The sequence below is a fragment of the Anomaloglossus baeobatrachus genome, chromosome 2 (assembly GCF_048569485.1).
Source record: "Anomaloglossus baeobatrachus isolate aAnoBae1 chromosome 2, aAnoBae1.hap1, whole genome shotgun sequence".
Lineage (NCBI taxonomy): Eukaryota > Metazoa > Chordata > Amphibia > Anura > Aromobatidae > Anomaloglossus > Anomaloglossus baeobatrachus.
Genome location: NC_134354.1, coordinates 471,499,510 through 471,522,402, shown reverse-complemented (window position 1 = coordinate 471,522,402; position 22,893 = coordinate 471,499,510). Strand labels below are relative to the sequence as shown.

The 22,893-nt window shown below is 40.4% G+C and overlaps 1 protein-coding gene across 2 annotated transcripts in view; it reads right to left on the bottom strand.

Annotated features, from left to right (window-relative positions):
* CASTOR2 (cytosolic arginine sensor for mTORC1 subunit 2) overlaps positions 1 to 22,893 on the bottom strand; it is a 239,244-nt gene that overhangs the window by 5,986 nt on the left and 210,365 nt on the right. For both annotated transcript variants that reach the window (XR_012750522.1, XM_075336350.1), the window contains exons 5-8: positions 22,071 to 22,194; positions 17,482 to 17,592; positions 16,903 to 16,985; positions 11,882 to 11,976 (exon numbers count right to left, since the gene is read on the bottom strand). Coding sequence is in view for 1 of the 2 variants with exons in the window: in XM_075336350.1 (XP_075192465.1) it covers positions 11,882 to 11,976; positions 16,903 to 16,985; positions 17,482 to 17,592; positions 22,071 to 22,194 (413 nt within the window). In the remaining variant the exon portion in view is untranslated. The remainder of the gene's footprint in view (positions 1 to 11,881; positions 11,977 to 16,902; positions 16,986 to 17,481; positions 17,593 to 22,070; positions 22,195 to 22,893) is intronic.

Sequence of the window (22,893 nt, the reverse complement as noted above, 5' to 3'; positions counted from 1 at the left end):
GTGAAACCGGTGAATCCTCACAGCGCAGTGTGTGCAAAGTGAGGATACAAAAGTTTGCATTCACATACAATGACATACAATACAAAGACTAATAATATCCATTTAGACCAGACAACCCCTTTAAGGTAATGCATCCTGGAAAAAGTATATGCTAAACAGCTCTCCTCAAGATGGAAAAAAATGTTTCCATAGAGATCTTAGTATTGTTACTGATTAGCATAGAAATCATGTCAATTAAAAAGTTTGTTTTTATTTCTACCTGTATCTTGATCATGTTTTTAATAAGGGAAAATAGTAGCTATTCTTGTTCGGATAATTCTTACCAAATGCCGAATTATTCGTCACGACAAGAGAAATGATCCGGTTCCCCATTAACTTGCATTAAGTTTGTCATTTGTGACGAATATTGGAATAGTACTTTTGGATTCGTCACGAATAATCCAAACACAAATAGTTACTATTCGCTCATTACTAGGTTTTAATAAACAATACACAACACATATTGTAACAAAGAAAGAAATATTCCGGTTAGCTCTCCTTTTAAAAAGAAAATAGTCTTATTTATGTTACAGAGTATTAGCAGTTACACTGTAAAAGTCTCCTTACACACGATGTAAAAATTATCCAAACCCTCATTTCAGATACATCTAATGTGTATAGGGGTTTCCTAATTCTTCCTTGACCAATAATGCTGGGGGATATAATGATCAGGATCCTTTTGTTAGTGGGGCTACTTCACTCACACATCACTTGGATGTCCGAGTTTCATCTGAGGGTAAAGGGTGCTTTACACGCTGCAACATCGCTAGTGATCTCATTAGCGATGTGACACGCCAGATCGCAGGTGCGATTTGTAGAGATCGCACTTAATTTTTGTAGCGCTGGTCACATGTGCGATTTCGGAAGATCGCAACTGCGATCTGGCATGTCACATCGCTAACGAGATCGCTAGCGATGTCACAGCGTGTTAAGCACCCTTAAGTGTAACCAAAGCAGCCCATTATCGGCCCATTAACGGCCAGTGACTATGTAAGCCCTCAAGCTAATGTCACCAACTCCCAAAATACCTGGTGACATTAGTGCAAGAGCAACGATGCGGGAGCTGATTATATGGTTTTTTTTTACCTGTGGTGATTTTAGATAGTTTTCATATATATTACAATATGCTTTGTTCTTTGTATTACATTTTCTTCAAATCAAGAAAAATATGGTTAGAGAAAAAAAATGTTAAATTCATATGCTCTCTACACTAAGTGCTTAGAGGGCTTGATTATTAATAGCATTAATAATAATGAGATATTTCTAAAAAAAATAATTGGAAGACGAGAGAAGAGAAAATGGTCATAACAACCAGTCAAGTCACTTGGGTCTGTTCCACTATGTCAAAGAAAAAGTTTTTAGTTGCTCCAGACTCCTCTGAGCGACCTTACAGTTCAACATCTGTGAAGGGAACGTTCATTCTCTTTAGTCCTAAAAATCACTGTTCAATGAGCACATTTTATATTGATGGGTAGTTTTAAATTTGGAACAATTGTAATAAAAGGTGACATTTGAAAAAGAAAGAAAATATGACTATGGTCAGCTCAAGACTAAACCTACTGAAAGTAGATCATTGTAAAGTAGATAGCCCCATATAAATGACTAATATGCACATTACATACACCACAGTCAAGTCACTCATAGTGACCTGGGATTTCTAACTAATGAATAACTTGGACTCCATCAGTTAAGCTGGTGTCACACATAACGACGACGACAACGACGTCGCTGCTACGTCACCATTTTCTGTGACGTTGCAGCGACGTCCCGTCGCTGTCTCTGTGTGTGACATCCAGCAACGACCTGGCCCCTGCTGTGAGGTCGCCGGTCGTTGCTGAATGTCCAGCTTCATTTTTTGGTCGTCACTCTCCCGCTGTGACACACACATCGCTGTGTGTGACAGCGAGAGAGCGACGAAATGAAGCGATCAGGAGCCGGCACTGGCAGCTGCGGTAAGCTGTAACCAGCGTAAACATCGGGTAACCAAGGGAAGACCTTTCCCTGGTTACCCGATGTTTACGCTGGTTACCAGCCTCCGCTCTTGCTGCCAGTGCCGGCTCCTGCACTGTGACATGTGGCTGCAGTATGCATCGGGTAATTAACCCGATGTATACTGTAGCAAGGAGAGCAAGGAGCCAGCGCTAAGCAGTGCGCGCGGCTCCTTGCTCTCTGCACTGTGACATGTAGCTGCAGCACACATCGGGTTAATTAACCCGATGTGTACTGTACCTAGGAGAGCAAGGAGCCAGCGCTAAGCGCGGCTCCCTGCTCTCTGCACATGTAGCACAGCGACGTTATGATCGCTGCTTCTGCTGTGTTTGACAGCTAAGCAGCGATCATAACAGCGACTTACAAGGTCGCTGTTACGTCACCGAAAATGGTGACGTAACAGCGACGTCGTTGTCGCTGTCGCTTAGTGTGAACCCAGCTTTAGTCTGCTCACAGATTTCAATGACTTTGGAGATAAGAAACACTATTAAAGGCTTGGTGTATTGACAGAGTTGCGAAAGAAACCAAGAAAGAAAAGCACCGTTTATAGGTTTATTTTATTTCAGTAAAAAGCATAGTAGTCAGGAATAGATGTCACAGATAAAAAGGTAACAGAAGACTGAAGTACGCACAATGTGCAGGGTCCATGAATCCAAGGTCAAAAGGGTGACTAAGTACCAGTAAGAAAAGTGCACCTTACTGATGTCCAGTAACATTGAATAGTTACCAGACATGTAGCTACTGGTTTTGGAGAACAGACAATTGCTATTTAGTGACCATGAAAATGTACGTTACTCGACCTGAATGTCCAAAAACCACATGAAAAAAGGGCAGAGCTCCCAGGCTGGAAAAGTAGTCAACCTTCCAAGACACCACCTCTCCATGTTCCTGTATTTCCAAGAGTCACTGCGCACAATGTCCATCTGGGTCGGTATTTATGGGGAGTTTGTATTAGTTCAGGTGCTCTGGAAAGACTATATTTATTTAGGTGGTCAAGATTGGAATTTGGATTTGTTTAGGGAGTCTGGTCGGATTCTTTACTAAGGGGGTATGGGGTCTGCCATTATTGATAGATCATGGAATGTATATTTGTCTAGATATATTTCATCTAACGATGTGTCACTTACTGGACTGCTTAGTGTAGTTTTGATAAAATCACTGTATATTCAGCAGGAGATTATCATTAGCGGACTACTTGGCCTACTGCCTGGTAGTCCAGCATAAGCTCTGTATAACTGCTACAGTGTTTTTCCAAAAATAAGACACTGTCTTATATTTTTTTTGCCCCCCAAAAAAGTGCTAGGGCTTATTCTTGGAGGAGGTCTTATTCTTGGAGAAACACGGTTGGGGGTAAGTTTACCCCCCAAAAAACAAAAAAGCAGACCCCCCACTTCCCAGGAGACTCATACTCACCAGACCAGGACGTCTGCGTGGTTCTCAGGTCCTCCTGTGATCTTCGGTCGGTGCTGCACGCCGTCCTACCCTGCTGCTAGCTGACACGCTGACACACACAGAAGATCCCAGACACACACAGCAGATCACACACAGACATACAGCAGATCACAGATATACACATCAGATCACACACAGCAGATCGCAGGTACACACAGCCGATCACAGACACACACACAGCCTTTCACAGATACACACAGCCTTTCACAGATACACACACAGCCGATCACAGATACAGACAGCCGATCACAGATACACACAGCCGATCACAGATACACACAGCCGATCACAGATACACACAGCCGATCTCAGATACACACAGCCGATCGCAGATATACACAGCAGATCACACACAGCAGATCTCAGGCACGCACACATCTGATCGCAGACACACACAGCCTATCACACACAGACACACAGCAGATCACAGATATACACAGCAGATCACACACAGCAGATCGCAGGCACACACAGCCGATCACAGATACACACATCCGATCGCAGGCACACACAGCCATCACAGATACACACAGCCGATCGCAGGCACACACAGCCGATCACAGATACACACATCCGAACGCAGACACACACAGCCGCTCACAGATACACACATCCGATCACAGATACACACAGCAGATCGCAGGCACGCACAGCCATCACAGACACATCCAATCGCAGGCACACACAGCCGATCACAGATACACACATCCAAACGCAGACACACACAGCCGATCGCAGAAAAACACAGCCGATCGCAGACACACACACACAGCCGATTGCAGATACACACACACACACACACATCACATCACATCACATCACATCACATCACATCACATCCAGCACTTACGGCAGCAGAGAATGAGAGCAAGTCACGTGTCCGGCCGCAGGTCCTGTTCGTCGCGCTGCACCGCACTGTCTCTTAGGATTCTCCCGGCGAGAAGAGATCGGTGTCACTGGATGAGGTGAGTGTGTATGCGATCCGATGTGTGTGCGATCCGATGTTTGTGTGTGTGTGTGTGATTTGTTGTTTGCGTGTGAGCCGATGTTTGTCTGTGCGATCTGACTGTGTGTGTGATCCGATGTTTGTGTGTGAGATCTGGTGTGTGTGTGTGAGATCTGATTGTGTGTGTGTGTGTGTGTGTGTGTTAGAGCTGGTGTGTGATCACTGCAGGTCCTCTGCTCAGTGTCGGGTGAGTGTAATTACCGGGTGCCGCTGTGTATAATGAAGTGTCCTGCAGTATCTGTATCTTTTTTAGCTGCACGGACACTTCATTATTGATCCGGGACTAGGGCTTATTTTCGGGGGAGGGCTTATACTTAAGCCTTTCTCCGAAAATCCCTGCTAGGGCTTATTTTTGGGGGAGGTCTTATTTTTGGAAAAACACGGTAGATCTGCAGCAGAGAAACATTGATTTTATCAAAATGACATCAAGCAGCTCAGTAAGTGGCACATCGTTGGAATCAGGGTCTCTATCTCTACATTATGCTGCTCTCAGATGAGGTAGCCAAAATCTGATCGCAGAGTCCCTTTAACACTAGAACTACTGAGGTAGTCATTTTGACTACTTTGCACCATGTATTTCTATATAGGTATCACGAGTCCAGTAGTTCTGTTGTTAAGCTTTCAGTCACAAAATTTAAGTTCGCTGCCCCAGCTCTGTATTTAAATATTCTTTCCAAGCCAGAGTGGCTCGATGTCACTTCCTCATGCCTAACATGTAGAGAACATTGTCGGGCCATGGCCTTGAATGAGCAAAGGTAAAGTAGGTAAAAAATGATGCCACCATGCAAACGAGAGGATCCTGTGATCATCCACAAATGTTTGGGGTGAATAATAAGTCACATGGGGCTGCCTGTACTCTCTGAATCACAGCAGGCAGCACACTATAGCATATTATAGCATTACACATAAGATTTATTCATACATAAATGGAGGCACACTAACAAATATCACATGTCGACAGAAATAATAAAAATTTACATCGCATTACAATAAGTATCTACCTATCTATAAAATGTCTGCGGATATTACACCCAAAACATAAATGCTTTGCCTGGCATCTGAACTGTAAATGCAAGTTTCATCATGTGCTTTGTGATCACGGGTCTCAGGGTATTGATCCAGATTAATTGGAAAAGTGCAGTATCCAATGGAGCCAATTAGCTTTCACGTGTCAGTGTGAAGTTTAATACCTTCCGCCAAAAAGTTATTCCATAACACTATTTTATCCTAATCCTACAATTTTATATATATATATATATATATATATATATATATATATATATATATATATATATATATATATATATATATATATATATATATATATATAAACAGCACAGTTCAAAAGTTTGGGGTCACCCAGACAATTTTGTCTTTTCCATGAAAAATCACATTATTTATCAGATAAGTTGCATAATGATTAGAAAATATAGTCCAGACATTGACTAGGTTAGGAATAATGATTTTTAATTGAAATTTTCTCCTTCAAACTTTGCTTTCGTCACAGAATACTCCTTTGCAGCAATTCCAGCGTTGCAGACCTTTGGCATTCTAGCTGTTAATTTGCTGACTTAATATGGAGATATTTCACCCCATGCTTCCAGAAGCCCCTCCCACAAGTTGGATTGGCGTGATGGACACTTTTTGCGTACCATACGATTAACCTGCTCCCACAACAGCTCAATAGGGTTGAGATCTGGTGACTTGGCTGGCCACTCCATTAAAGATAAAATACCAGCTGCCTGCTTCTTCCCTAAATAGTTCATGCATAATTTGAAGGTGTGCTTTGGCTCATTGTACTGTGTAGGATGAAATTGGCTAAAATCAAGCGCTGTCCACAGTTATGGCATGGCGTTGGAAAATGGAGTGATAGCCTTCCTTATTCAAAATCGCTTTTACATTGTACAAATCTCCCACTTTACCAGCACCAACGCAACCCCAGACCATCTCATTACCTCCACCATGCTTGATAGTTGGCGTCCAGCATCTTTTCAGTACTTTTGCATCTCATAAATGTTCTTCTGTGTAATCCAAACACCTCAAACTTCGATTCATCGTCCATAACACTTTTTTCCAATTTTCCTCTGTCCAATGTCTGTGTTCTTTTGTCCATATTAATCTTTTCCTTTTATTAGCCAGTCTCAGATATGGCTTTTTCTTTGCTACACTGCCCTGAAGGCCAGCATCCCAGAGTTGCCTCTTCACTGTAGACATTGACACTGGTGTTTTGCGGGTACTATTTAAAGAAGCTGCCAGTTGACGACCTGTGAGGCGTCGATTTCTCATACCAGAGACTCTAATGTACTTGTCTTGTTGCTCAGTTGTGCATCAGGGCCTCCCATTTCTCTTTCTACTCTGGTTAGAGCCTGTTTGTGCTCTCCTCTGAAGGGAGTAGTACACACCATTGTAGGAAATCTTCAGTTTGTTTTCTAAGTTTCTATTTCTAAGAACAAGAATAGACTGTTGAGTTTTACATGAAAGTTCTCCTTTTCTGGCCATTTTGAGAGTTTAATGGAACCAACAAATGTAATGCTCCAGATTCTCAAGTAGCTCAAAGGAAGATCAGTTTTATAGCTTCTTTAATCAGGAAAACTGTTTCCAGCTGTGCTAACATATTTGCACAAGGGTTTTCAAGGGATTTCTAAATATCTATTAGCCTTCTAACACAGTTAGCAAACACAATGTACCATTAGAACATTGGAGCGGTGGTTGTTGGAAATGGGCCTCTATACACCTAGGTAGATATTGCATTCAAAGCCAGATGGACGTTTGCAGCTAGAATTCTCATTTACCATATTAACAATGTATAGATTGTATTTCTGTTTAATTTAATATTTGCTCCATTGAAAAAAAAAAAATTCTTTCAAAAATAAGGAAATATTTAAGTGTGACCCTAAAGTTTTGAACTGTAGTGTATAGCTCTCTCTCTCTCGCTTATTTTATATATATATATATATATATATATATATATATATATATATATGTGCGTATATATGTGTGCATGTATGTATGTATGTATGTGTATGTATATATATATATATATATATATATATATATATATGTGTGTGTGTATGTATGTATGTATGTATGTATGTACATATATATATATATATATGTGTGTGTGTGTTAAAGAAATCATGTACAGTGGTACCTTGCTTAACGAGAACAATCTGTTCTGGGACTGTGCTTGTTAATCACGGTACTCGTTCAGCAGAGCAAGATTTCCCATAGGAAATCATTGCAATGCTGACGATCCATTCAACAACTTCTAAAATGTCCCATCCTGGTCCCCTATTCTATCATTCCACACATGCACAAACACACACAAACACACACAAGCTCACACAAACACACATGCACGCATGCACACACACATTATATGCTCACCTTACCTTCCGGTCCATCGCCAATCTGCTGGGACTTGCTGTTCTCTGGTACGGGGCCGGGCTGTGTAACGCGTTACCATAACGACGAGGCAGGAAGTTCCCGGCCAGAGCGCTGACGTCAAAGACAGAGCCGCTTGCCTCTGATTGGCCAGCGCTCTGCCTTTCATTAGCGGTGACAGGAAGTTCCTCCCTCGTCGCTATGGATGCAGAGACACAGCGTGGACTGGAGCACAGCGGCGCACTACAGCACCCAGGAGGCCGGCGATGAAACGGAAGGTAAACATATTATGTTATATTATATGCTCACCTTACCTTCCGTTCCATTGCAAGCCTCCTGGGTCTTGTAGTTCGCCGCGAGGACGTCGCGATGTACCCGGGAACTACAAGAACCATGAGACCGGCGGTGGAACGGAAGGTAAGGTGAGCATAATACTGTATGTGTGTGCGTGCGTGTGTGTTTGTGTGTGTTTGTTTGTGAGTACATGTGTATGTTTGTGTGTGTTTGTTTGTGAGTACATGTGTGTGTTTGTGTGTGTTTGTGTGGACTGCAAGTGCGGGTCAGAGTGTGGTGGATGGACGAAACCGGAAGTGTGTGCGGTGAGAATTTCGCTCGTCCAGCAAAGCTTTCTCGTAAAGCGGGTTACAAATTTACAGAAAGCTTTGCTTGTTAAGCAAAATTCTCGTTAAGAGGGTTACTCGTTAAGCGAGGTACCACTGTATATAATAAAAATAAATGACTGAGGTCACAGCAAATAGCCTTCCACACATCTTGTAAATGTCGATTCTGCATGTTTAGAATTATCCTATGTACAGTATACCACAAAAGTGAGTACACCCCTAAGGTTTTTGTATATACTTTATTATACATTTTTCATGGGACAACTCTGAAGATATAACACTTTGATACAATGTAACATAGTCAATAAAAATAGCAGAGAAAAGGAGAGTAATGACCCAAATTATATAAATAAAATAATGCCGAGACATCCTCTTGGTGAAAAATAGTGCAAACAATCTTTATTAAGAATTTGTTACATAAATAATTACAAGAGGGGATATAAAAGACATTAAAAATGGCAGAGTGAGAACAAGTGCGGAGTGAGAGCTCCAGGGAGCACCAAAAGCCAGAGGTCCAAAGGATGGGCAATTAAAACAGTCATGTCATACCCAAAGTATTAGTAAAGCAGACCAAATGTAAGAATTAAATCATTCCCAAAATTTGGGGAGGATTTTTAGAGCATATAACCAACCCAGTGATAAAGCTATATACTATGGGGAGATGCCATACACCCATTAAGTAATATTATGCAGGCCATATATTAAGGGTTAATTGAACTTAACCATCTTACTGGACCACTGGCAAATGGACAAACGCGCCTCAACGCATTTCGTAACCTTCCTCGGGGGGCCGTTGCCAATGCAACAGTCAGTGTACAACTTGTGTAAATTTGGTATGCCCTCTAAATAATTCAACACAGCCATTAATGTCTAAACCACTAGCAACAAAGTAAGTACACCTTTTAGTGAAAATGGCCAAATTGTGACCAATTAGTCATTTTCCTTCCAGTGTCATGTAACTCACTAGGTGTACAACATCTCAGGTGTGAATGGGGAACAGGTGTGTTGTATTTGGTGTTATCCCTCTCACACACTCAATCACTGGTCACTGGAAGTTCATCATGGTAAAGAATTCTCTGAAGATATGAAACAAAGAATTGTAGCTCTACATAAAGATGGCTGTGGCTATAAGAAGATTGCCAAGACCCAGGATATGAGCTGCAGCATGGTGGCCAAGACCACTCATTGGTTTATCAAGCCTTGCCATGGTCGATCAAAAACGTTGAGCGCAGCATCATATCTTGACGTTGTATTTTCAAAATAGAAGTATGAGTGCGGCTAGCATTGCTGCCAGGTTAAAGGGGTGGGGGTGGGGGGTAGTCAGGCTGTCAGTGCTCAGACCATACGCCACACACTGCATCAAATTGGTTTGCATGGCTGTTATCCTAGAAGGAAGCATCTTCTAAAGATGATGCACAAAAAAGCACGCAAACAGTTTTGTTTTTGTTTTTTTTTTAAACAAGCAGGCTAAGGATGTCAATTACTGGAACCATGATCTGTGGCCTAATGAGAACAAGATAAATGTCAAGTGTGTGTGTGGCAACTAGGTGAATAGTACAAAGACAAGTGTGTTTTGCCTACAGTCAATCATTGTGCTGGGAGTGTCATAGTTTGGGACTGCACGAGTGCTGCTGGCTGTGGGGAGGTACAATTCATTGAGGAAACCATGAATGCCAACATGTACTGTTACATACTAAAGCAGAGCCTGGTCTCCTCCCTTTTGAAACCGAGGGTAAAGTTTATGTACTAGCCAAGATTGTCTTCAGACCTGAACCCTATTGAGAATCTCTGGGGCATCCTCAAACGGAAGGTGGAGGAGTGCAAGGTCTCTAAAATCCACCAGCTCTGTGATGTCATCAGGGACGAGTGGAAGAAGATTCCAGTGGCTCCTGTGAAGCTCTAGTGATCTCTATGCCCAAGAGAGTTAAGGCAGTGCTTGAAAATAATGGTGGCCACACAAAATATTGACAAACTGGGCACACTTTGGACATTTTCCCTTAGGGGTGTACTCACTTTTTTGCAAGCAGTTTAGATATTAATGGCTGAGTGTTATTTAGAGGTCACACCAAATTTACACTTTTATTCAAGCTGGACACTGACTACTTTACATTGTGTCAAAAGTTTTGTATCTTCAGTGTTGCCCCAAGAAAAGATATAATAAAATATTTACAAAAATGTGGGGGTGTACTCCCATTTGTGATATACTGTAAGAGGAAAGTTAATCATAATTGATCATAATGAAAAGTTTGTTCTAAAGTCAAAGTCACACAATAATAATTTACATTGAAAATAATATTTTATGCTTTGAGAAAAAATACTTCTATCATTGACCGTTTTGTGTATTTACACTGGGCAATTATTACAATACAAATTGTGTAAATTCTAATGGTAATTGTTATTTTCAAATGAGCTTTTCAGCCACAGCAAAAACATACAGTATATACAGCTTCACCTTCCTTTTAGGCTAGGTTCACATTTCAGTTGTTTTGCATCAGTCACATGCGTTACTTGACGCTTGTGACTGATGCGTTGTACAACAGATGACAAGTATAAGAATTCATTGTCGGATTCCGTTGTAAAACGTGAGAAAGAGAACGATCAGCTGATCGCTCTCATTAGCCGGCCTCCGGGAGATCATCTGTTTGCTCTCAAAAGCCGACTGCCGGCTATTGTGAACGATCAGCTGATCGCTCTCATTAGCCGGCCGCCGGGTGATCAGCTGATCGCTCACATTAGCCGGCTGCCAGGTGATCAGCTGATTGCTCACAGAAGCCGGCCGCCAGGTGATCAGCTGATTGCTCAGAGAAGCCGGCTGCCGGGTGATCAGCTGATTGCTCACAGAAGCCGGCCGCCGGGTGATCAGCTGATCGCTCACAGAAGCCAGTCGCTGGGTGATCAGCTGATCGCTCACAGAAGGCGGCTGCCGGGCGATCAGCTGATCGTTCGGCCGCCGAGAGAAAGTATGCGCAGTGAAATCCTAAGGATTTTGCTGCTCAAAAAATCGTTACACTCTGCATTCCTGCCAATCGACGGTCAGTCGTTCCACGACTGATCAGTCGGGCGGAGGATGCAACGCAAGGGCATCAGTCACAATCCGCCGCTCATATAAGTCTATGGGAAACGACGGAATCCGCCAAACGGATTGCGTTGTTTATCAGAGCGGCGGATTGTGACTGATGCAAAACAACGGAAATGTGAACCTAGCCTTATTAATCAGAGTCAAGAGATGAAAAAAAGCAGCAGATCAGCTGGCTGCAGGGTACAAACACACTTACTAAAGTTCTTGCATTTATGAGATGTCCCCTTAAAATCAACATCTAATTAATTATATCACTTTACATATATAATATTGTTACATCTTAAAAATGATCTACCCGTGAAATAAACTTACCAGTGCATGATCAAATTTAAAGGTACTGATATAATATGCTGGGATGTCTGCAGCAGCTAAAGGTTCTGAGATTTGTGCAACAATCCCACATTCATCTGAAACAAGAAAATGATTTAAAAAGACAGGTTAAAAATTAGTATTATTGTATGTTTTGAGAATACATGTAATTCCTAAAAAAAAAAAAAGAATAGTTGGATGGGGTTTCTACAACAGTAAATAGATGTCTATGGTGGCAAACTGCTAGAGGACCAAATCATCAAAAGGTCAATAGAATCCTATATTGAATGGTCATCAGTCCAAACAGCCGCAGCCACACAATCCCTTTGGATATTTTGAACCCAACTTGACAAGGTGAGCCTTAATAAAAACCTTTCCTGACACTGATTTCTGCTGAAATACAATGGAGAAAAAGAAGTGGTGGTCCACGGGCGCTGTAAAGAATTTCTGACAAAGGATTGCGTAACCGGGATCTTTATTCATACAACGCGTTTCAGAATTGAGCGGACGCCTTCTTCAGGTTTAATAAAACAGACCTCCTCCCTATTTTGGTTGTGTTTCAAGGGAAACACAAAACTCTTTTGCACATTAAAAATAGGCTTCATTCATATGTTAGTCTCTCTCATATGAACTCCTTTCATGATAGTGAGTTCTATACACACTCACCGTATGTATAAGCGTTTGCTCTTCTTTTTTACTTAATGCTATTGTGTTTGTTTTGGAAGATTAACCTTTTCGCGCCAGAGCATGTTTTTGCCTTCGTGACCGGACCAAGTTTTTTTTTATTTCTGACCGGTATCACTTTAACAGGTTATAATGCTTCAACGGATCCCGGTGATTCGGAGACATATTGTACTTCAGAATAGGGGTAAAATTAAGGCGATAACTTTTGTGTTTATTTGTAAAAATATCGGTAATTTGGCGAAAATTTTGAAACTCTTGCAATTCTGAAACTTTTAATTTTTATGACATTAAATCAGAACATTATGCTACAAAAAAATTACTAAATAACATTTCCCACTTGTCTACTTTACATCAGCACAATTTTTGAAACATAATTTTTTCTTTTGTTAAGAAGTTAGAAGGGTTCATCAGCAATTTCTCATTTTTCCAACACAATTTACAAAACCATTTTTTTTTTTAGGAACCACATCACATTTGAAGTGACTTTGAGGAGCCTAAGTGATAGAAAATACCCAAAATTGACACCATTATGAAAACTGCACCCCTTACACTGCTTAAAACGACATCCAGGAAGTCTATTAACCCTTTAGGTTCTTCACAGGAACTAAAGTAATGTGGAAGGAAAAAATGAAAATGTAACTTTTTCCCACAAAAATGTTACTTTAGCCTCACATTTTGCATTTTCACAAGGGTAACAGAAGAAAATGCACCATAAAAATGTATTGTGCAATTTCTCCTGAGCACGCTGATACCTCATACAGTACAGACCAAAAGTTTGGACACACCTTATTCAAATAGTTTTCTTTATTTTCATGACTCTAAAAATTGTAGATTCACATTGAAGACATCAAAACTATGAATATGAAATACTTAAAAAAGTGTGAAACAACTTAAAATATGTCCTATATTCTAGGTTCTTCAAAGTGCCACCTTTTGCTTTGATTACTGCTTTGCACACTCTTTGCATTCTCTTGATGAGCTTCAAGAGGTAGGCACCGGAAATGGTCTTCCAACAGTCTTGAAGAAATTCCCAGAAATGCTTAGCACTTGTTGGCCTTTTTGCCTTCACTCCGTGGTCCAGCTCACCCCCAAACCATCTCGATTGGGTTCAGGTCTGGGGACTGTGGAGGCCAGGTCATCTGGCGTAGCATCCCATCACTCTCCTTCTTAGTCAAATAGCCCTTACACAGCCTGGAGGTGTGTTTGGGGTCATTGTCCTGTTGAAAAATAAATGATGGTCCAACTAAACGCAAATCGGATGCAATAGCATGCCACTGAAAGATGCTGTGATAGCCATGCTGGTTTAGTATGCCTTTAATTTTGAATAAATCCCCAACAGTGTCACCAGCAAAGCACCCCCACACCATCACACCTCCTCCACCATGCTTCACGGTGGGAAGCAGGCATGTAGAGTCCATCCGTTCACCTTTTCTACAAAGACACAGTGGTTGGATCCAAAGATCTCAAATTTGGACTCATCAGACCAAAGCACAGATTTCCACTGGTCTAATGTCCATTCCTTGTGTTCTTTAGCCCAAACAAGTCTCTTCTGCTTGTTGCCTGTCCTTAGCAGTGGTTTCCTAGCAGCTATTTTACCATGAAGGCCTGCTGCACAAAGTCTCCTCTTAATAGTTGTTTTAGAGATGAGAAGGTGTGTCCAAACTTTTGGTCTGTACGGTATGTGGTGAAAATCTATTGTTTGGACCACCGACAGGGCTCGAAAGGGAAGGCACGCCATTCAAATTTTTGAAAGCAAAGTTAGCTGGAATCATTAGCAGATGCCAAGTCACGTTTGGAGTGCCTTGGATGTGCCTAAACAGTGGAGCTCCCCTACAAGTGACCCCATTTTGCAAACTAGACCCCTCAAGGAATTTATCTCGATGTTTGGTGAGCTCCTTGAACCCACAAGGGCTTCACAGAAGTTTATAAAGTTGAGCCATGAAAATAACAAACGTATCAGAAAAAAATGCACCATAAAATTTATAGTGCACTTTCTCCTGAGTACGCAGATACTTCATATGTGGTGGAAATCTACAGCTTGGGTGCACGGCAGGGCTCAGAATGGAAGGATTGCCATTTGACTGCAAAATTAGCTGCAATCATTAGCAGACGCCATGTTGCATATGGAGAACCCCTGATGTGCCTAAACAGTGGAGCTCCCCCTACAAGGGACCACATTTTGGAAACTAGACAACTTTAGGAATATCTCTAGATGTTTGGTGCGCACCTCGAACCCCCAGAGACTTCACAGAATTTTATAACATTGGCGGTGTGAAAATGAAAAAATGCATTTTTACCACAAAATGGTTACTCCAACCAGGTAGCTTATTTTTCAGAAGGGTAACAGGAAAAATGCACCATAAAATTTATTCTGCAATTTCTCCTGAGTACGTTGATACCCCATATGTGGTCAAAATCAATTGTTTGGCTGCATGGCAGAGCTCAGAAGGGAAGGAGTGCCATTTGAATTTTAGAGTGCATAATTGTCTAGAATAGATAGCGGACGCCATGTCGTGTTGGAGAGCCATCCATGTGAGGTCTTGTTTTTTGCGGGACGAGTTGATTTTTCTATTGGTACTATTTTCGGCCACATAACATTTTTTGGATCGTTTTTTTATTCCCATTTTTCGTAGGTAGAATTAACATGAAACAGTAATTCAGGAATTGTTTTTTGCAATTTTTTTTTATGCCGTTTACTGTTTGGTAAAAGTAACAACACAGGTTTGTTCTTCAGGTCAATATGGTGACAGCGATACCACATTTATGTCATTTTTTATGTTTTGCTGCTTTTACATAATAAAAACAATTTTGTTGAAAAAATAATTATTTTTGCATTGCTGTATTCTCAGAGCTGAAACTTTTTTATGTGTCCGTTGATGGAGCTGTGTGGTGGCTCGTTTTCTGCGGGACAATATGTAGTTTTTAGTTATGCTATTTTTGTTTATGTTTAACTTTTTGATTGCGTTTTATTCCACTTTTTTTTCTGCAGTATGATGAAAACTCATTTTTGATGCATTTGTTTTAAAACTGTTCACTGAAGGATTAAATAGCGTGACAGTTTTATAGCTCAGCTTGGGCCGAACACAGCGATACCAAATTCGTGTACTTGTTTTGTTTATTTTTGTTTTTATATAAATTAATGTATTTTGGGTATAATTTTTTTTGTCCTTTTTTTTACATTTTACAAGGTTTTTTTTTTTGCTTTTCTTAACTTTTTTACCTAATCCCTATATGAGACTGACTTTTCTTAGTCTGATCCCTGGTATAATGCATTGCCATGTAGCAGCAGCAGCATAGTAATGCATTATACAGGCAGTGTCAGGCTGCAGATCTCCTATCAGACTCTGCTGCTGGCTGTGTCTGACAGGCCACCATACATGGCAGACCAGGGGGTCAACACGTGACCTTCAGTTGCCATGACAATCCTCAGGACCTCTGTGATCGTAACACAGGAGACCCGGGAGACGTAAGAGAAGTTCTCTGAACCTCTGAAACTTCTATGTGCCGGTGATCATTATTGATCGCTGCACATAGGCGATCACAAAGGGTTAACATTACAAGGACCTGATGCAATCAGATCCTGATGATGTCTCCGGATAGAACTACCGTTCTACACCGGAAACCTGGTGATAGCAGCATGCAGGGGGTTGCAATCCCCTCCTGACCGCAGACCGTTAATAAACGTCGACTCTGCACAAAGCCCAGCAGAAGCTGACGTTTATATACCATCGGCGGTCCTGAAGCGGTTAAACTCTGAAATGCCCCTAATATTTCAATTAAAATAATCTAAAACAAGTGCTACTTTCCTGCCCTATTGTGAGCCAATTGTGAGGTCCTCTCTGAGGAAATGACACAAACAGGCCAGTGTCTATACTGTGCATTAAAACAACACCTTGGCACAGTGGATAGTTCCAAACTTGGTTCCTTTCTTCTTGGTGAGGTTCTTCCAATTCTCATTCTCTTGGATGAGTTAGCCAATAACCGGAGAATTGTTCATCAAAGCACATTATGCATAGAGTAGTCAGAGGAGCTGACAGTCAGTTTAAAGAACTAAGGTGAGGACTGCAAATTGGAGAAACTGCACCAAAAAGATTTTAAAAAGGCATGTGATATTTTATGTATGCAGTTATTGTTCCATAGCTTCATAGTTTTTAAGGTTGATGGTAGACTTAAGTTCATCGAGTTCAGCCCATAGCCTAACATTGTGAATTGTTATTGTGAACTGGTAGATTTTCTGGATTGCTTTACCACTTTCTTGCTACACATCTTCATTAAAAAAAAAAGTACTGTAACTAATGTATAACCATATATTTATTAATAAATTCACTTATTACACATACCAAAACCTAGAGGTTGTCCGCCTATACGAACCATCTTCCAAAGCTCGCCCGACGCACTTGTAAACAGCAAATTATTAGGAAACCTAGAAATATACAAGAACCATGAGACAAACTTAGGCTCAGAAACAATTATGGAAGTTTCCCTTAGTTTTTTTGAGTTTCTATTAAAGGGTGATTTCAGAGGTCAAGACTCCTTGAAAGAAGTTGAAATGTGACAATAAGAAGAAGATCTGGTAGACTGGGCAGCACTATAGCCAAGATGATTATACGATGTTGAAGCCTCTCATGACTCTAGTGTGTCCCACTGTTACATTCTGTGAAAACCAGTCACACTAAGTACCTTTGACTATTGCGTTTGGCAATATAAGTATTAACAAAATCAAGTGACTCATGGCAAAACTGTTCCATTATTGTGCTGTCATGGCAGTACGGACTGCTACCATCTAGAAGTGGACAAAGACAGCTGTTTAATAGGGGGAAAATAGATTTTTGTTTGAAATGAAACTTTAACCGCATTAAAATATTAATTGATGGGTGTGCAATATCATGAGTGGCTTTAATTTACTGATACCTGCTTACCTCTGCTGTGTTTGTACATCCATTACCAAGGAAATGTAGCCCTCAATGAGGGAGAAAGAGAAGAAGCGGATATGACCAGAGTCCTCACTGCCCACCACCGAATCTTTTACTCTGTTGAAACAAATAGTTAGTAAGATAATTAAAAGGAATACATCGTGAATTATACAAACAAACCAAAAAGTATACTTATTAGATTTGCTATTAGCACTAGACAGTATTAGAAATATTTAAAATCTTGATCAATAAATAGGTACACTATCAGGAACAAACATTTTCACCACTATAAATTAATTTTAATTGTTGAAAATGTATCTCTGTCTAAAAATCATTAGAAGCAGGTGGTGTAAAAAAGCGTTTGCCCCTTCCTGATTTTTTTATTCTTTTGCAGGTTTATCACACTTAAATGTTTCAAATCACCAAACAAATTTAAATATTAGACAAATATAACACAAGTAAAGACAAAATGGAGTTTATACATGAAGGTCTTTATTATTAAGGAAAAAATAAATAAAAACTTACAGGACCCTTTGTGAAAAAGTGATTGCCCCTAAACCTAATAACTGGTTGAGCCACCCTTAGCAACTGCACAACTGTTGGGCCACAACTGCAATCAAGCATTTGCCATAACTGGCAAAGAGTCTTTTACAACACTCTTGAGGAATTTCGGCCCACTCATCTTTGTAGAATTGTTGTAATTAAGTTATTGGAGGGTTTCCGAGCATGAACCGCCTTTTAAGATCATGCCACAGCGTCTCAATCAGATTAAGGTCAGGACTTTGACTAGGCCACTCCATAGTCTTAATTTAGATTTTTTTTAAGCAATCCAGAGGTGGACTTGGTGGTGTGTTTTGGATCATTGTCCTGCTGCATAATCCAAGTGTGCTTCAGCCTGAAGTCATGAACAGATGGCTAGACATTCTTCAGGACTGTTTGGTAGACAGTAGAATTCATGGTTCCATTTACCACAGCAAGCCTTCTAGGTCCTGAAGAAGCAAAATAGCCCCATACCATCACACTACCACCACATTTTACTGTTGTTATGTGTTCCTTTTTTTAAATGCTGTGCTACTTGTATGCCAGATATAATGATACATACACGTTCCCAAAATAAAAAAATCAAACTTTTGTCTGATTAGTCCACAGAGTATTCTCCTAAAGGTTTTGGGAATAATCAAGATGTTTACTGAGACACGCCTTTATGTTCTTTTTACTCAACAGTGGTTTTTGTCTTGGAACGTTGCCATGCAAGCCATATTAGCGAAGTCTCTTTTTTATGGTACAGTCTAGAACACTGACCTTAACTGAGGCAAGTAAGACCTGCACTTCTTTGGATGTTGTTGTGGGTTTTTTTGTAACCTCTTTGTGAGTCGTCGCTGCACTCTTGGGGTAATTCTGGAAGGCCGGTCACTCCTGGGAAGGTTTATTACTCTTCCATGTTTTCCCCATTTGTGGATAATGGCACTCACTGTGGTTTACTGGAGTCCCAAAGCTTTAGAAATAGCTTTATATTTTTTCCCCGACTGATAGATCTCAATTACTATGTTTCTCATTTATTCCTGAATTTATTTGGATCGCCGTATGATGTGTAGCTTTTGAGAAGCATTTGGTCTACTTCACTTTGTCAGGCAGGCCCCATTTAAGTGATTTCATGACTGAGAACAGGTGTGGCAGTAATCACTTTCCCTAGCCCCACTCAGGCTTGAACTCAGATTTCCAAAAGATGTAATAAACCACAGTTAATAATAATAATAATATAATAATAATAATAATAATAATAAAAAAAAAGACCTTCATTTATAAACTGCATTTTGTGTTTACTTGTGTTATCTTTATCTAATACTAGCTGTAGTACACGGGCGTTGCCTGGGATAGTAACTGTCTCTCTGTGTCTCTCCCAGTCTGTCTGTCTCTCTGTCTGTGTCTCTGTCTGTCTCTATTCCTGTCTGTCTCTTTCTCTGTCTCTATCCATATTTGTCTGTGTTTCTCTGTCTGTCTGTCTATCTCTCTCTGTCTCAGTCTCTTTCTCTGTGTCTGCCTGTCTCGTTCCCTGACTGCCTGTCTCGTTCCCTGACTGCCTGTCTCGTTCCCTGACTGCCTGTCTCGTTCCCTGACTGCCTGTCTCGTTCCCTGACTGCCTGTCACTTTCCCTGTCTGTCTGTCTCTTTCCCTGTCTGTCTGTCTCTTTCTCTGTCTGTCTGTCTCTTTCCCTGTCTGTCTGTCTCTTTCCCTGTCTGTCTGTCTCTTTCCATGTCTGTCTGTCTCTTTCCCTGTCTGTCTGTCTCTTTCCCTGTCTGTCTGTCTCTTTCCCTGTCTGTCTCTTTCCCTGTCTGTCTGTCTCTTTCCCTGTCTGTCTGTGTCTGACTGTTTGTGTCTGCCTGCCTCGGTCTCTTTGTCTGTCTGTCTCTCTGTCTCTTTCCCTGTCTGTCTCTTTCGATCTCTCTCTATCCAACTCCCCACCAACATCTTATTACCTCACACATAAGCTTCTTATAATAACAATTTCCTTTGTTCCCATAACAACCAATCACACCTGGTATTAATAACCTATAGCTCACAGCTCCATTCACTTTAATGGAGGCAGTTTTTTTTGGAGAGTAACTGTAAAGCTCGGGGTTAAATTTTCCCATCAAAAACAGTCTATGACGTTCCCTGGGTCACATGGGGTGTCTCTGCAAAATTTTGTGATTGTAAATACGACGGTGCGGATTCCTTTAGCGGACACACACACACACACACACACACACACACACACACACACACACTCAGCTTTATATATCATATTTAAATTTATTTGGTGATTTGAAACATTTTAGTGTGACAAATGTGCAAGAAAATAAGAAATCAGGAAAGGGGGCAAACACTTATTCACATCACTGTATATATACCACATTTACCGTATATATGTACATATATTTAGGGGTATAAAAGGTGGCCATAAATGACAGTTAAATCTTATAATTTCAGCAGTATTGGCTGACCACCTAATGTGTATGATGGCATCCAGATTGTCCCAGATGACAGATGTCAGGGGAAAGGTACACAACATTATCTGCATAGGCCAACAGCTCTGGAACCACATGCACATGAGTCACATTTAGCTTCCAATCTGATAGAATGCTCCTGATGTAGGTAGAAAAACCATATGGCTTGCGTATTTTTAAGCAGATTTTTTTTCCCTTCAAATATCTAGTGTTGCTCAAAATTGGACATCAAACATATAGCTACCAAAGGGGTTGTCCACTACAAGAAAAACTTAAAAAACCTTAAATAAAGGGGCTGATAGTGGTACTAAATTTAAGCAAAAAAAAAAAATACATACTCTCCTGCACCTATGGACCTACTTTTAAAATATTATTAAAAGTGGAAACTCGATTAAAATGAGAAGGTTACAGTGCCAATCACTCTGTATCCTATTTCTATCTTAGAATGAAATGTGTGTGGATAATACAGTAGTGTTCTATGGTCCATCCGCAATTTGTGCTCATTATACCTCACACCTCAATGTTTCAGAAAATAATTGCCATTATTGTCATTAAACGCCTTCTGCTGCTTTCATGAAAACAAGCTTATATTTGAGAGGGTTTTTTTTTATTAGACAATTTACTCATTACAGTTCTCGCTGTCATTTTCATTTTTGTAGTTGCTTTAGTTTAACTTGGCAGGTAGCCAATCCCTTTAGAAGTTAATTTCTGAGAACATCTAAGCAGTTCGAAAGCAGAAAAAGAAAAACAGAAAATCATAATTCTACATGGGAAGTAGGAATGTGATTGGAGTGAAAAAAAAATACTTAATATAATTCAATTGTTAATTTGGAGCAATAAAATTGTAATCTTGTTCATAAACTATATAACAAAGACTATTTACTGGGATTCACCAATGTGCTGGTGACTTAGAAGATCTCATAGGTTTATGAAACCAAGAACATACACATAGAAGTAGGCACGTGATATTTTTATCACACACCTCGATAGCACCATCATTACAACACACCAATCATGGCTGCTTACGAGCAAAATACTGGTCCTTTATTAAAAATCTAGTTCTCAGTGTCCATGAAAAACTGATGATTTTGCTAGAGGAAAATGTTGTTGGGGAAAATATACTATTTCATGACAGCTCCAAGAAGGAGTATGCTTGGGTGACAGATGGAGGTCCATTCATTATTACAATCATATTCCTTATAGGACGTCTATCGTCCTTGAGACAACTCCTTTGAAGGTATGGAGGCCTAGGGGTATTATATGAAGCCAGTGATTCAGTTCTTGAGTTGATCAAACCTACTTTGAGGATGAGTTGTTCTCTCCATGCTAATAAGAACAGATCTCTTATGGCTACTTTGCTGTCCAAAAACTGCTTAAAGGACTATTGGATTGCAACAACTGTAATGTGTGCACCTAAGCCAACAGAATTAGGTTTGGTAGGTTCCGGTGTTCACTTTTATACAGTTACATTTGATACCAATTGATTCCCATTAAAAAAAAAAAGTATACAAGTTCTATAGGGACATAGACTAAAGTTGAATATCGGTGAATATTAAACATTGGAGGACAGGAGTTTAATGCCAAGAACCAACAATTCCAGATACATACCCATTGGAGTAAAACATAACATCCATTAGGAGTGTAGTCACGCTTGGAAGGGTATAGGGATCCAGGCTAGTAACACAAAACATATTGCTTGGACTGGAAAGTGGATGGATAACCGGCCTCTGAACTATGGGTGAAACCATAGAAAATTATTAAAGTTAGGATAAGATATACAAAATATGTTATCTCTGTATAGCAGTTATAGGCTTATACTTCAACAGCAATGTGTGCCCCTCACAAAAGTATTTTATTGCATTTTCTCATTAATGGGACACAAATAATGCCATATTGTTGAACGTGAACTCTAATGCAAATTGCTACATTCGATCGCCGCGTCCATGGTACAGCAACATATCAATCATATTTTATTGCTAGAACTAAGCATGCACAACCCAAATTTGAAAAAGGTGTCAATTCGTATTGAATTGATGATGCCCTACAATTTTTTAATTCACTTTTTTTCTCTATCTCGTTCCATTTTTGAGATAAAAATGCTAACTCTGTTGTTTTCCACCAGGTGGCACTATAGGTGGTTTCATTGCGTAGTGCATGGTTACTTTACTATACCTAGTACCTAGACACCACTTCTATTCCTATAGCTGCTGCCAAGTTAATGGCGGTGGACAGGATATGGGTGGACACACTGTATAGAGGGTTTAGAACAACATATGATCCCATCCAGAACATGTCTATTTCAGGCAAGGTCTTGCATATTTCCGCAAGACAATGCTAAACTACATGCCATACTGCATCAATCACAAGAGCATGGTTTCACAAAAGAAAAGTTCAGATTATGAGCTGGTCGCCTGCAGTCCAAACTTTTCAC